Raw genomic sequence first — 16645 nt, forward strand, 5'->3', positions numbered from 1 at the left:
CATACAGTGAGGGGAAAAAGCAGGTCACTGCTTAAAACTGAAACATATCTATTGCAGTAAAAGGCTAATGAGCTCTTGAACTCTCTCCATGCACTATTAACTGCACAACTAATAATAGGAGCAGGACTTTAATGATGAATACAGTGACATTAACTTGGTCAGTACTGTATGTTCCATCAAGAGCTACATTGTCTATGCTCAGACAGTTCAAATCCATTTTTCGAACAGCAAAGATTTCCTGCACATGCACATGAAATCCAACCATTCCCAGATTTATATGCCATATGTGTGTGTGAGAAATTTGTGTGCAACTGACCAGACGAATTAGTGCGCAGCACGTATTGATGTCAGAATTTTGTGACAAGATGGTAGTGATGGTGCCACAGCACTCACCGCCTGTGGGTGCTGCTCAGTGCTGTTTCTGAAAGATGAGGCAATCTCTTGGCTGGAAGCCTGTGCGCTCACTGTCTGTGGTCTATTGGAGTCTCTGTGAGAGCTTTTTTTCCTTGCCGCTGCAGTGGCTCCTTTCCGCTCTCTCCCCAGTCTTCCAGGCTCCTTCCCAGTTGTGCTCCTGCTCCTGCTGCTCTGATCCCGCTGTGCTGATCCGCCTGCTGCCACACTATCTCTCTCTACAGCCTTCATCTGAACAACAGATCCGTGTTGAGCGAGCTCATCCTGCCAGAGAGAGCAAAACTGCAATTTCAAACACCTGGTGTGGTGATGGCATTCTGCTCCAAGCACTGCTGTTACAAAGTGGAGATTTTTTTTGGGGAAAAAAAAAAAAACAACAAAACAAAACAAAAAACTAGATAATACTGGATATTATTTCCAAAAGCCTCTGGATTGTGTTTGGTGTTAAATCTGTATAATGAATGTCCTGGTTATGCAACTGCACTTTTTGACCACAGAGAAGTTATTTATAACCACGCTATCTGTTATCACCCAGATGAGGATGGGTTCCCTTTTGAGTCTGGTTCCACTCAAGGTTTCTTCGTCATGTCATTTCAGGATGTTATCCTTCGTCACCATCGCATCAGGTTGACTCATTAGGGATAAATTTATAAATTCATAGAATTTTCTGGAAAGCTGCTTTGTGACGATGTCTATTGCTATACAAATAAAACTGAATTGAAATAAATGTGTGACTGTATTGAAAATATTATACGAGAGCCGAGTTTCACCTGAATCTCCTTGCTCAGTGTGTTGATCCAGGCGTCAACAGTCTTTTTTATTCTCAGGTCCTCGCTGGCATCCCTACAGGGTAGGACACAGACAGGTATTTAGTGGTTGGTGGCAATTCTTACATATCTTCATTCGCATGGCTTTTCACCACAGCAAGTGTTGAGGCAATCCGCAGTCTTGGTTAGCTGAACATTTATCAGGTCAGTGTTGTGTTCACAATAGACACTTACAACCAGTTAGCTTTCTAGCTTCAGATCTTTCATCAAATCAGTTCACGAGTGTGTGCAATGACACTACTGTATCAATCACAATGACGAGTGATATCTTGGGGCAGAGCCAAACTAAATGTGCCATACATCTTTTAGAGACGCCCTAGCACTTCCTTACAACACAAATTATGCTAATGCCCTGCTGTCTGCTGGCCTGTTGGCCTGTCTCCCTGTCTCTGCATCACTTATTGCAGTGAATAAATCAGACATGGGGAGAGAATGCTGTACTCCCACTCCCGCTGCATGTGAAGACTGTGCCAAACCAAGCAGCGTTCTGTACCTATCTTCTTTTATACTCTTATTATATCTTTCTACTTTTCCTCCCTTCTTTGTACGGTATGCTCTTGAGGGATAGGGTATTGGGAGTATTTGTGCAGGTTCGTATGGAGAGTTGGGACTGTGCCTTGATGGAGAGAACTCGCTCTCTCTTTCTCTCTCTCTCTCACACACACACACACAGGAAAGTCCACTATTGGATCAGAGTCCCTCATTTGGGTGCCTGGAGAACACGGCTGTTTCTGGGCAGAGCAGACATGTTCTGCCTCTGTGTCACAGTGGGAAAACGAACATCTGGTCATGAAGCTCAAGTGTGTATGTGTGTGCATAGACACACACAGGTCAAAAGATCTACCATTTCCTTTTCCCCAGAATAGCCTTCCACACACTCTCAGCTTCCCACTCCAACTGGTCACATTACAACTCCCTCCCCCCCAAAATACGCACGCCTAAAAAGACTCTGGCTTCCATATATTTAAAAAAAAAAAAAGGCTGTCTATGTGCCGCGCTGCTCTCCGGCTCTTGTCAAGTGTCTGCAGCGTGATGGATTCACCTAATCAGATGATGCTTGAAGACACTCGCGATTCCAAATGGAGCACAATTGATCCGAGTGCTTGAAATGACCTTCAATTAACCTCCCACAGGCTGCTCGACATTTACACCACCGTGTTCCAGCTGAGGCCATTTGAAGTTTTTATTATGCCGAATATTTGAGCTCGTCAGATTGGGGTGGGAGAATTAAGAGGTGGAAAATGAACTATAAAGAGGATTCGGTGCCAATGCCGCATTCACATTCCCTTCACGCAGAAGAAGAATATAATGACTGCACAAAAGGGAGGACACGATCCAGTGTAACAGCTTTTTTATATGACAAGAAAAGATAGATGTTTTCACAGACGACGCCAGAAGCTACAACACACTTCAAGGAGTTTAAAATAACACTACTGTATTTGGCGGAAGATACCTGCTTCAATATCATAAATTGCAATAAATGATAAGTGATTGATGTAACTGCACTTGCATAAGCCGAATTTACATTAAACGAAACAAGACCCGATCGTTTGTAATAAAGATAAGCAACCGTAAAGCAATAAATCTTTGCTCCACTGTAAGTCATACAGACATTAGTACAGTAGGGTCAAGAGCAGATCTACAGCTCAGGACAACAACTGTTACTACTGGAAAAATAAAGGCTAAATCCTCTTTGTAAGGAGGAAGAAGGAGGAGAGTTGACTCAAATGACAAAGGTATAAGAGAATAACCAGTGAGTTCTTTAATCTTAGAGTAGAACCAGGTGTCCTCTTCCTTTCCATGTTCAACTTCAGAGAATTACGTCATTAGATGTCATCTACTGTGAGAACTAAATAACACAGAACAGAAAGAGACAAGCACAAAGCAAAAAAAAAAAAAAAAAAAACAAGCCGGCGAGGAACAATACGATTTCAAACCAGTCTCTAAACCACAGCCAAGCGACAGAAAGGTGGGCTAAACCGTCTGTTGAATTATGCAACATGCTTTGTGTGATTTTCAATGCAGGTGATGGCTATAATTACAAAGTAATTCAAATTTGGACAGGGTTCATTTTTACCTCAGAGGAAGGTAGGCACTCTTTTCGGCATAGCGCTTAATGAAGGCTGAGAACTTTCCCGTTCGCAAATGGCTTCATTAATAATTCAAAGAAATGAATGGCAGGGATAAAAATCCTACTTCAGCCTCGTTTTGCAGTGTCAGATAGCCAAAATGAACGAATCCATCAAAGCATGGATGGAAGGCATGATGCGAAGCGCCTCCCCTACAACAGCAGGTCGAACTAGAGAAGAACCGGGACGAATGGGCGGCAGCTGGCTTCTCCATCCTTGCGACCTTTTGGCAGAGGAAAAGATCAAAGCCATTATACCAGGGAGAGGCAGCCACATCCACCTGCATGTTTGTGTTTTCATGTTCACACAATAGGAGCAGAGCTGATTGCAGCTGCCATTTTCGAGACAATTACCAGTGGGGCTGACATTTTTAAATGAGAGTTTGGATTCAGGGCTGGGTTTGAGACGTGTCAGAGGGGAGTCACTGAGCCAAAACCACACCCCACAGATGTTTAGCCAATGGTGATACACACGGTTCCAAGTAAAGCAGATTAAGCAAACTAAATAATCCATCAAAACAAACTGTATTAAATTGCACATGAAATGCTCGTTGACAAAATGGTGCCTGCTGTGTTCTTCCCCACATACATGGTGCTGTAAGCCAGAGGAGAGCCTGTGGGTGCCATTACTGCACTTGCCCCTCTCTTCTTAGATCTTCAGTATCATCAGCAGAAGCACACAGCAGTCCTGGGGCAGCCTTCTCCATTTCACGTTTTAAACTGCTCCTTTAGCACTCCCTGGCTTGCCCTATCTCTCCTCCAGCAGCTCACCCTGCTCATGCACTCTATCCACCTCTCGCTGCATCACAAACCATTAGTGGCTGTGCGCCCGGGGGAGCTGCGCTAATGTCACATCGAGAGCAGTCAGAGTGCTGAGATTGCGTCTGACTTTCTGTTATAAGAGCCTGAGCCCCATTTCAAGAGAGCTACTAAAACACCTCTCTGAGCCTCTGCCACTCATTCGCAGTGCTGTGCTTCCTAAAAGCCGTAAACAAACAGCACCTCTTGAGAGTTGACGGCACACTCCGCATGAGGTTTAGTCCGAATCTATGATGCAATGGAATTTGGCAGAGCTGAAATTTGAGTAATTTTATGTCAGACTGCATTATGGCTATTGTTGGAGTTACATGAATTATAAGATTGAAATCTGTGTACCTTCTCTGTCAGTCAAGGAATAATATTAAATTAAAATAAATAAATAAATTAATTAAAATAAACACACAGAGAAAACGTCTGAAAACATGGAAAAAAATATGGAGCTGAAGGAGGGGGTAATACTCCCCCCCCCCAAAAAAAAAATCTGAATTTCTGAGATTTGAATCAGAAATGTATGAGGAAAAAAATGGAACATTTTCCGAGATTATAAAGTCATACATTTGCAAGAAAAAACTAGATAGAACTCGACGCCAACGGCGTCAATGGGGATGCCTCCACGTGGTAGACTACACGCCTTATTAAGTTGTGATTTGGGGACGGACATTTGACCTCACAGTTATCTTGACCTGTGACGTTTTAACCTCAAAATCTAATCAGTTCATGTTTGTCCCCAAATGCACAAATGGTGAAAGTTTGGTGAAATTCCTTTCATTAGCCTTTGAGATATCGCGTTCACAAGGTTTCGGGATGGACGCACGCATGGACGGACAACCCGAAAACATAATGCCTCCTGCACCTTAAGGTGGCGGAGGCATAAAAAAAAAATCAGAAATTCAGATATTAGGGTGAGATTGTATTGAAATGTATGTCAAATTGTATCTTTTATAACTGGAAAAAACAATAAAAACACTTTGTTTAAAAAAAAAAAGAAATTCAGATATTAAAAAAATCACAAGTTTATGAGAAACTAGCTAGAACTCGATGCCAACAGCGTCGATGGGGATGCCTCCGCCCGGTAGACTACACACCTTATTAAGTCGTGATTTGGGGATGGACATTGGACCTCACAGTAATCTTGACCTGGTGAAATTACTTGTATTAGCCCTGGAGATATTGTGTTCACAAGGTTTTCGGACAGACATTTGACCTCACAGTGACCTTGACCTTAGACCTTTTGATCTCAAAATCTAATCAGTTAATCTCTGTCCCCAAATGCACAAATGGCGAAAGTTTGGTGAAATTCCTTTCATTAGCCTTTGAGATATCGTGTTTACAAGGTTTCGGGACAGACGCACACACGCACGCACGGACGGGACGGACGCACGCACGGACACACGGGACGGACAACCTGAAAACATAATGCCTCCTGCACCTTAAGGTGGCGGAGGCATAAAAAAAACAGTAAAATAATGTGGGTTTTTTTGTTTTTTTTCAAAGAACCAGATTACTTCCCTTTGCAAAGTTGGATCCACGTCATCACTCCACAAATGAGCCAAGAGTTATAGGAAAGGCATCTTTCCTCCTGGATCGTGCAATATAAAAGAATAAAATGCTACGAGATTTCCAACTGCATTTCTCAGAATGCACTGCAGCCAGGAAGCCATGGATCACGTGATTGACTGTTGCGCTTCCTTGATACAATGGGAGATGGATGTTTAAACCGTACAGCTTTATTTACCCATGTCCTTTTTTATCTTAGCTGTTTATAAATGTATAATTATTGTGCAAGAGCAGTTTTTTGTTATTTTCAGTGCGGGGGTTCTTCTCATCTGCCCAAATCTCTGTTACTTTGAAACGGCTGAGACAAGACTTACAGGAAATGCTGCCTTTCCTCCTCAATCACACAATATAAAAGAATAAAGTGCTAAGAGATTTTCTCCAACATTTCTCAGAATGCACTCCAGCCAGGACACATGAGAGTTTTTTCTTGTAAATTTGTGACTTCTTAATCTCAGAGAATCTCTGATTTTCTCTTGTAAATTTTCAACTTTAATCTCTGAATGTTTTTTAAACACACAATGGCCCCAATACACCATCATAAAAGCTATAATTATCTTCAAACAGCAAGTAACATTTCCAGAACTGGTGTATGCACCCCTTCAGGAGAACTTGTACCGCTTCGGGGGGAGTAGGAAAAAAAAAAAGATTCCTTGTGTTGTACATGGACACCCTACTGGTGGCACGGACATGGGCCAGATGAAGCATCTACGGTGAATACATTGGGGTTAAGTAGAGCTGGAGTAAGAGCTCCACTGACAGCCGCCAATCACCGTGATGGTTCCGTTTGGCTTCGCCCTTCCCTGCCTGGAGTGTGCTCTGAGGCTAGCTGTCAATCACATACATGGCCTGATGCCTGAGCACATTTGCAAGGCAAAAGTTTTAGAAGCGTAAAACCGAGAAGTTACTCAGTCACACTCGAGGATGGACAGTCCATTACTAAGATATTAGGAATAAATGTAATGGCACTATACTTTTGAGTTAACATTCATTTTAACATCTCATCTCATTATCTCTAGCCGCTTTATCCTTCTACAGGGTCGCAGGCAAGCTGGAGCCTATCCCAGCTGACTACGGGCGAAAGGCGGGGTACACCCTGGACAAGTCGCCAGGTCATCACAGGTCTCATTTTAACATTTTGGTTTAAAATCCCTCGAGGTCAAAGGAGCTGCAGTGTTTGTCACTACCTGATACAGATATAATTTTAAATAATTTGAATAATCTGTGTGGAAAAAAAAATAATCGTTCGTCGTTTTGTAATATCCAGGGTTCCCACTCTAAGACAAATATCACATTCCCTGACTTCGACTGAATAAAAATTTGAATTTCCATGATCTATAATGAATGGAAAAACAAGCCACCTTTGTGCTGAGCAGACAAAAACCAGACACCGTCTTTGAACCCCATCAATTTATGAGCTAGTTCACATCCGTTTTCACTATAAACTTTAATATTTCACTGCTTAAACATAATGGAAGACCCTGATAAAGAAAAATACTACATGGAGAATACTACATTTTGATAAATACCAACTAGTATTTAAACAATAAAGTAATCTGATTCTGAAACATGCTACAAACAAAATTCCCTGATATTCTATGGCATGGCCCAAACAAAGATCAACTCCCCTGACTTTCCTAGTCTGAAATAGACTTTTTCAAATTCCATAACCCTGAGTATCTTAGAAACGACAGAAATGGCACCTACTCTTATTAAAAATACAATCTATGAATACGCATAAGCATTTTGGAAACGCTCCCCATGTCTTCCTACCATTCCAAATAGCTGACATTTACAACCCCAATTCCAAAAAAGTTGGGCCGCTGTGTAAACTGTAAATAAAAACAGAATGTGAAGATCTGCAAATCATGTAAACCCTATATTTCATTGAAAATAGTATAAAGACAACATATCAAATGTTGAAACTGATAAATTTTATTGTTTTTTGAAAACTATCTGCTCATTTTGAATTTGATATCAGCAACACGTTTCAAAAAAAGTTGGGACAGGGGTACGTTTACCATTGTGTTGCATCACCTCTACTTTTAAAAACACTCTGTAAATGTTTGGGAACTGAGGAGACCAATTGCTGTAGTCTTGAAAGAGAAATGTTGTCCCATTCTTGCCTGATATACAATCAGTTGCTCAACAGTTCAGGGTCTCCTCGGTCATATTTTGCGCTTCATAATGCACCAAATGTTTTAAATGAGAGACAGGTCTGGACTGCAGGCAGGCCAGTTTAGCACCTGGACTCTTTTACTACGGAGCCATGCGGTTTTAATATGTGCAGAAAGTGGTTTGGCATTGTATTACTGAAAGAAGGAAGGCCTTCCCTGAGAAAGATTTTGTCTGGATGGCAGCATATTGCTCTGAAACATGTATATATCATTCAGCATTAATGATGCCTCCCCTAGATGTGCAAGCTACCCATGTCATGTGCACTAATGCACCTTCATACCATCACAGATGCTGGCTTTTGAACTGTGCACCGATAACAAGCCAGATGGTCCCTCTCCTCTTTAGCCTGTCCATGATTTCTAAAAAGAATTTCTACTTTTCATTCATCAGACCTCGAGACAATTTTCTACTTCACCTCAATCCATCATAAAAGAGCTCGGGCCCAGAGAAGGTGGCAGTGTTTCTGGATATTGTTTATATCTGGTTTTAACTTGCATTTCTGGATGCAGTAATGAACTGTTTTCACAGACGATGGCTTTCTGAAGTGTTCCTGAGCCCATACAGTGATTTCCACTACAAACACGTGTCTGTTTTTAATGCCGTGTCACCTGAGGACCTGAAGGTCACAGGCATCCAATGTCAGTTTTCAGCCTTGTCTCTTGCATACAGAGATTTCTCCAGATTCTCCGAATCTTTTCAGAATGTTATGTACCATAGATGATGTGATCCCCAAATTCTTTGCAATTTTACTTTGAGGAACGTTATTCTTAAATTGTCGCACTGTTTGCCCACACAGCCTTTCACAGAGCTGTGAACCCCTCCCCATCTTTACTTCTGAGACACTCAGCTTCTCTGGGATGCGCTTTTTATACCCAATCATGTTACTGACCTGTTGCCAATTAACCAAATGAGGGGTTTTTTTTAGCATTTCACAACTTTTTCAGTCTTTTGTTGCCTATCCCAATTTTTCTGAAACGTGTTGCTGATATCAAATTCAAAATGAACATATATTTTTCAAAAAACAATACAATTTCTCAGTTTCAATATTTGATATGTTGTCTTTGTACTATTTTCAATGAAATATAGGGTTTCCATGATTTGCAGATCTTCACATTCTGTTTTTATTTGTGTTTTCCACAGTGTGGCAACTTTTCTGGAATTGGGGTTGTATCACAAATATACACAAGGACAATTTTAGCGTCCATTGCTTGTTTTGAGTTGTCATATTCTTAGCTATTTATCCAACAGAAGATAAAGCAGTCAAGAACATTTTTTGTTCATTGTTAACATTAGCTAAATTTGTTAGCAATTAAGCTTAACATCCATATCCTGTGGGTAAAAGTTTCAAGGTACAACGTCATCTGATAATTGGTATTAACTGGTGTAACTTAACAACCTGAATTTACTTTGTGCTAGTTGAGCTGGGCTCATGTGTAGTACTTCTGAGATATATATGTATGTTTTTTTTTACAATGTACAGAGAAAGCCTTCTGTAAATAAGAACCTAATTAATCAGAATCAATACTTCAACAGGAATGAACCATTTACAATAATGTTGTGACTTCAGGCGTACTATAGTACTGTCAGACACCATACCTGTTGTTCGACAGTGCCTCTAGTTGTGTATGAAGCACCTCTCCATCCTTGGCTCTCAAAATTGCCTGCAGGTTCTCCTCTAGAACCTTCCGGCTTTGTCTGACCTGCCTCAGGACACGCCCCGCATCCTCAAACATGGAAGCAGGTGGACGGCTATTCTGTAGCTGGCTGGGTCGAGACAGAGGAATAGCCTTAGGAGTGACCTCATCATCCTGCTCTGATGGCTAGGAGAGAAAAACAGAAAAAAAAACCCTATTCATGATAGACAAACAAAGGAAATATAAAGCAGCTATGATAAGAACCCCAAATAAATCCATCAAGGGAAAGTGGCGCTTCTCTGGGAGGACTGACAAACAATAAAAAAAAAAAAAAACCAGGAACAATGGATGTGAGAAATGTATTAAATGCTATTTTTTTTATTGCTTTGTCGGGGAAAAAAAAACCATCTAGTCACACTTACTATGATGTCAAAGGAGGGCTATAATGTAACTTAAATACCAGAATAAAAGCAACTGAAGTCCCATGTTAGCTTTGTGCCAGGCTTGTCAAATTCCCATTCATTTCTAAGTGAATGTGTGGAGCGGTGGGACCTTGGCTGTCTTTTCCTCTTATCCTCTCCTGATTATAAATCTGAGTTCCACAAATCCATTACTGAGGCGCACACACCCTTTTCACCTTGACACAGGTCTCCCCCCTAAAGCTGGGCATACACTGTGCGATTTTTTCAATCGCGGTATTCAGCTGCTGCTCACACTGTACGAGTGAATCGCAGGGGTAAACAGCATGCAGCTTACGATTCCTGTTCTCACACTATACGATCCGATGCTCGGATCTGATGCTCAGGATTTCAAACAGGTTTGATTTTCATCCGATCGATCAGGAGGAGGTCGTGAGGTGTTAATCGCTTGTCGTTACCCCATTTATACTACACGATCCGAGACGCACGATTGAGCCAAAACTCGGCCCGATCTCCAAAATAGTCGCACGAGTGAAAATCGTGTCAAAATCGGGCCAAAAATCACACAGTGTATGCCCAGCTTAACGCTCTCCAATTAATCAAATCAACATGCAAATAGTCCAGGGTTTCCCATACATAGACCATTGTGTGGCGCAGCGCTACACAATGGATTCCTATCGCCACACAATCAGACTCGCGATTTTGAAAAAAAAAAAAAAATCCGTTGCGTATCGTTCCGTTCATTCATAGTGCTCTTTCTTCTCGTTCACGCGCGCACACACCCACACATAGAGACGGAGAGGCATGTCCACAGGCCTGCCGTTGCACATATATCCGGACTGCAAGTAGGCCTGTTAGGCTAATTAAAAATAACGCAGCCTTCCCGATTCGCCTTCTGACCCCTTATTTTAAAAGGTAGCCTACGTCATGCTTGTGATGAGCTTTATCATAGCCTTCTTGGCTTACAGGAAACGGACATCCCTGAGTCAGGCTATAAACCAATTTTGATGCATACAGCAGCAGCTTGATGCGAGGAACCGGCCTTATTGCATTATCCCGTTTATCCCGCTTCAGCAATGACTTCCCTTACAATAAGGCATTTGAGTTTTTTATTTTTTTTTCAGGAAGCCATGCAGAATTAAATGTTCTGATAGGGCATGCAGGCTTTGCACCAATTAGGGTAATGCTTTTTCATTATTGTTAGTTGCCTTGGTGTTACCTTAAGTGGTTTCTTACATCTAATTATGATATTTTATTTTATTATTATTTTGTTGTTACATTATACTATTTATTTCATTTTAGTATTGGTTGAGGTAAGTGTTGAGTTCAATATTTAAAATAAAAACCTCCAGCTTGTTTTTTGCAATTTATTCCTTGAATGTCAACTAAAGAATGATTGAAAGATTGCCACCAAAAAGGCAAAAAACTAAGGTAAAACCAGAGATGCACCGATTGACCGGCTGCCGTTCGGAATCGGCCGATTTTCACGTGATCGGCCATGACCGGCAACCGGCCGGTCAAAATTAAAATATGCCGATTTTCTGCCGATCAAAACTTGTGTATCACATAGAGATGAAAGTGGAAATACTCGTAATTCGCAACTAAAAAGACTGCAGCTACACTGGCAGCTTGAACATGCTTCCTAGTGCGATTGTGTTGTGCAGAACAGTGTCAGTCCTGCGCGCCTAACTGGCTCCGGCGCGCGCCGTTAACAAAAAAATAAAATAAAAAATTCACTGTATTTGGATATCCATATATAATGAATTTTTTTTTGTGCCAGATATTGGATGTGAAAAGAAGAAAATGTTTGTGGTTGTGTGAATTTCCCATTACAGAAATTAATACGTTAGCCTATTACCAAACATCTAGTTAGATTTGTACAAAGAGAGAAAGAAAAAAAAATGTCTTTTTGTTTGTTTTACGACCTTGGTTGCACTTGATTCCATTGGAAATTACTCTACAAATACACATTTGACAAAGATGATAGAATGGCTATGGTATAAGTATGACTGGAAATTATTTTTGTATTTTGATACTGAATGAAGAAATGGGTTGTTCTATAAGGCATAAGTTTTCAGATCAATCTAAATAGGCTTATGAAAGTGTGTTCCATAGCAATAGGCAAATAATATATGAGGGGGAAGTTGTTTTTGTGCCAGATATTGGATGGGAAAAGAAAAAATGTTTGTGTGAATTTCCTATTTCAGGAATTAATATGTTAATACCAAACATGAAGAAAGATTTTACAAAGAACAATGTCTTTTTGTTTGTTTTCAACCTTTGAGGTGTTGAAAATTTATTACTGAAAATCTGGAAGAATGTTCTATTAAAGAAAAGATAAAAAGAAAATAGTCTTTGTGTGTGCTGTGAAGTGGTTTGAAAAAATTTAATCGGAATTGGCCAAAATCGGTATCGGCAGGTCACACTCCATGGGAAATCGGAATCGGCCCAAAAAATTGCAATCGGTGCATCTCTAGTAAAAAACTAAACTTTAACTTCAATTTTGGTGAGTAATTTTCATAAATTTAAAAGACAGGTTTTCCACCAACATCAAGCCCAGCAAACTAATGGCCTGCCCCGTAATCTAAAGTTGGGTCGAGGAATGAAACCAGGCAGGGTTCTGGGAAAAATTGTTTTAGCTGTCTTCTCTTAAAGAACTTAAAAGAATTTAGATTGAACAGAATAATCTCAAATGCTTCTTGTAGCTTTAAAATAGTCCCAGCAGGTGACTCTGAAGAAAAATACTGTGTGTTTGAACACTGCCCGCTGTAAACACTTTGCATACACCCCAATGACCGACTCCACCGACCGCCACGACACCACCGCGCACGATTCCCTCATCGGCACAGTGGAGCACCACAAATTGCTACCTGGTCTGGGGGAAACACTGTAGTCACCTCCAAATTTCTGAGCCTGTACTTCGTTTCAAGTCCGTTTTACACAGTCTCTTGGATTCTCTTCATTTACCAAGACACATTAAGTAGAACTGAGGGCAACATGTACTTTGACTTATGTTTATGGATAAATGGCTTTTCAACTGTGTAATACTGCCAAATCAGAATCTGTTTAATTCACTTCCGAAGCTACAAGTGGTACAATTAACGCAAGGCCTCTCCTGCTACAGTGCCAATTATAGACCATGAAACACTCAACAAAAGGAAAGCTGTAAATGGCTGTTGCTGTGTTTGCAGAGTTGTGACGCAGTGTGGATATGGATTTTTAGAGGCATTGTGCATTCATTCTTTCCATCCAGGTGTACATGAGAGATAACGAACTGGATTTATCTGTACAGTCTCTGCATAACAGCACGTCTCAAACTGCGGCATACAAAAGGTGCCATTGTGTCTGTAGCTTGTTGTGACCAGTGTGGAGGAAACGGCCCGTAATGCAGGCACTGCAGAGGCTGGAGTTGCTATGGGAACCTACCATGGAGACTGGGGGTGGGGGTTGGGTTGGAGGAGAGGGCAGGGTGGGGGGTGCGGTGTGGTTTGGCTCGGCACGCTTCACAGGAAATGCATCAGCAGTCTGGTAGAGAGCACAGAGAGGTCGGATTAGGAGAAAGCTGGCTGCAGTTATTGCTAAACAATGGAATGACTGAATTTGGCTGAACACACACACACACACACACACACAAGCATGTATGTATAAAAAGCATTGTTGTAACAGATCAAATCATGTCGCTGTAGCAGTGTAGCATAGAACATTAAGTGTCTATCGGTTCACTCATTCTTGGATTCCAACATTTCTTGCTATTCACAGTAACGTGGAATATGAAATTTTCATGTCACTGAGGGATACACAGCCGCCGTGAACAGGAGCATGTGCAGTGAGTAGGCGTGAGTGACATTCCATTAAAACAGGCCAGGCACTGACAGCACAGAGTGACTAGGCTCTCTCAGCTCAGAGAGCGACATAGGCAGATAGACAAACACACACTCCTGGGCCTCTCTGTCAACGGCCAAAGAGCATTCAAATCCCGCATCCTCAATTATATGCTAATGTGTCATTTGCCTTGTGTTACATTATTCTTGGCTGATGGAATTTTTCAGCCGCAGCCAAGGCGTGCCTGGAAATTCAATGCCTCAGTGAGGAGGCGGGTGGGGGCGGTGGGGAGTGGGGGTTGACTGTAATAGATGGAAACAGACAGCAGCACATTTGGTAGAATGAAGAAGTGCTGTAATTTATTAGTGAGGGAAGGAGAGGGGAAAAAACAATTGGAAAATTGCTGTCGAGTCACAGAGATACAAGACGAGGAGTTGGAGTCTTGGCTTGATTTCATCAGCGCCCTGCTTCTATTAGATTAGCACTTCCTGAAGCACAGTACTGGAAATGACAATGGTCTGCTTTAGGAGGCGAGTAACTTGCTCATCAACATGGCATTGAAGTTACTAATGGGAAGAACTGGCAGCTGGATAGCGTTTAGACCTGTGCCGAGTTTCTCAAAAGCATCGCAGCACAAAGATCATCATTAAATGGTCGCGCGAGCAGCGCAATGAACACTCTCTGTCCGAGTTAAGATGCTCTTAGTGTTAAGAGGCTTTTGGGAAACCCACCCCAGATTTGGTCAACAATGGTTGAGCTTTAAAATGACAATTTTGAGTTTGAAATACGGACGACAACACAATCACATGAACATTATCAGTGTACAGTAAATGCAGTTTACAAACACATTAAGTACTTGGAGCAAAAGCAGGGGAAAAAAAGAAAAAAAAAAGTCTCCGAGATGTATATTCTGAGATTTGTGCTTCTCTTCCTATTGTTTCTCTCATGTTATTCATTAACCAAACTTACCTGGAGTAAGTTTCTCATGTCATCTTTGAGTCTGCTCAGATCCTGTAGCATTGCATTGGCCTGCTGTACAGCAGAGTTGGAGCTGCTTGGAGCTGTATGGATTAAAGTAGGTACTCCCTTCAGGCTTTCTTGGCTCTCGTTTGTGCTCAGAAGCTTGGTTAGTGCACCAATTGGCCTCTCTTGTTCAACCCTTCCAGAGGGAAAGATGGATGTTTCTCCTGGGTTCCCTCTAAAAGACAAAAGACCAAGTTGAGTCATACCTGACTGCAACACATGTAAGACCAGACTTATACAGTACCATGGGATCTGACAATATCTTGAGAAAATGAGCTGAAGCTCCTCTTCTGACTTTTTATATTATGTACAGTTCCACTCAAAAGTTCAGACACACCTTCTGATTCAATACTTTTTCTTTATTTTTATTAATTAAGAGACACTTAACGTCTTAAGTCATGATGGATGTCATTTCTCTTTACTTACGGTAGTCAAGCGGTTCTTTACATAATATGGATTACTACAGTTGTTGAATAGAGCCATTTACTATATTTTTATTATTTACTATTTTATCTCAATCGCATTTAGAAGGCAAGAAATTGCGCTAATTAACTTTTGACGAGGCACCTGTTAATTGAAAAGCATTCCAGGTGACTCCCTCATGAAGCTGGTTAAGATAATGCCAATAGTGTGCAAAGCATCATCAAGGTAAACGCTGGCTATTTTGAAAAATCTAAAATATGAAACATATTTTAGGTTTTTTTAACACTTTTTTTTAACCACTAAATTCCAAATATGTTCCATATGTTATTTTATAGTTTTGATGTCTTCAATGTGGAAAATAGTGAGCGTGTCCAAACTTTTGACTGGTACTGTATATTATAAGCAAAATTATAAGGTTGGAATGACCACACAGAACACTGGGAGCAATAAGATATGGGGGAGGATGTGGACTGGCAAATATTCACATCTAAAATCAATTGCATTTTCAAAATCACTCAAGCAGCAAAAAATAAAAATAAAAAAATGCATATTGAGGAGCCCACAGAGGTTTGGCTCATGATGGGAATGATGTTGGGATGTGGTACGAGTATGAAGGTTAGCTAAAGGACAACAGGGCCTTGTAGCAGTGAGGATGACCAGTCTACACCCTCAAACAGTGCTAGGGGACTTCAGTTGGAGTTGCCCTCTGTGTGCACTCTCTCCAAAGTCCATATGAATAGCTCATTGTTTACTGTACATTTTGCATTAGCGGTGTAAGGCGTAAAGCTAAAGTCAGCCGCTACTGAAACTGAAATATGTATTTATTCTGGCTTGGCAGCACAATCTAATGAGAAAGCTCAGAGGCCCCGAACGAGGGGGTTCACTCACCAGGTTCTAGCCAGGAGCCGTCAGTCTGAACTGTTTTCATAGTGTAGTGTTGCCAATTCATCGAACATTACCGTGAACTCTGTGTCTCCAACACTGCTGTGCTTGTCTACCACTCGGCCAATAAACCACACTGAGACACTTTCCGTTTGCAGCTATCATGCTAACCGATTTTTAAAAAATAAATAAATAAATAAAATACAAAAACACTTTCTAGGAAGATGGTTAATTCAGGCCTGACAGGAAAAGGTGAAAAAAAGCCACCGTTTAGAAACAATTTCCAAATCTATCACTCACCGGGGCAAGAGCGGCTGTTGCTGTAGCAGAGGCAGTGTGAAACAGCGATCTGTTACACTAATGACGCTGAAGGTTATGATGCCCAAAGCTATCAAATATAATATTGTTCGATGCACCTTTGCTGATCTTTGCAGGCCTGTACGGTAATACATTTGGATTGGGCTAGACGTCTAAAACATAATGTAATTATCTCAATAAACACAGCAGTATAAAGAAAGGAAGTCA

General features: G+C 41.2%; 1 protein-coding gene across 10 annotated transcripts in view; it reads right to left on the reverse strand.

Annotated features, from left to right (window-relative positions):
• The window catches only part of kiaa0586 (KIAA0586 ortholog), a 175486-nt gene that overhangs the window by 91302 nt on the left and 67539 nt on the right, over positions 1–16645 (reverse strand). For 9 of the 10 annotated variants that reach the window (XR_009655653.1, XR_009655654.1, XR_009655655.1 and 6 more), the window contains 5 exons: positions 14762–14990; positions 13397–13495; positions 9514–9737; positions 1182–1254; positions 394–675 (listed from right to left, as the gene is read on the reverse strand). Coding sequence is in view for 7 of the 10 variants with exons in the window: in XM_060934418.1 (XP_060790401.1) it covers positions 394–675; positions 1182–1254; positions 9514–9737; positions 13397–13495; positions 14762–14990 (907 nt within the window). In the remaining 3 variants the exon portion in view is untranslated. The remainder of the gene's footprint in view (positions 1–393; positions 676–1181; positions 1255–9513; positions 9738–13396; positions 13496–14761; positions 14991–16645) is intronic. The other variant, XM_060934416.1, reaches the window with a different exon arrangement.

This window comes from Neoarius graeffei, chromosome 11 (assembly GCF_027579695.1).
Source record: "Neoarius graeffei isolate fNeoGra1 chromosome 11, fNeoGra1.pri, whole genome shotgun sequence".
In the NCBI taxonomy this organism is placed as follows: domain Eukaryota; kingdom Metazoa; phylum Chordata; class Actinopteri; order Siluriformes; family Ariidae; genus Neoarius; species Neoarius graeffei.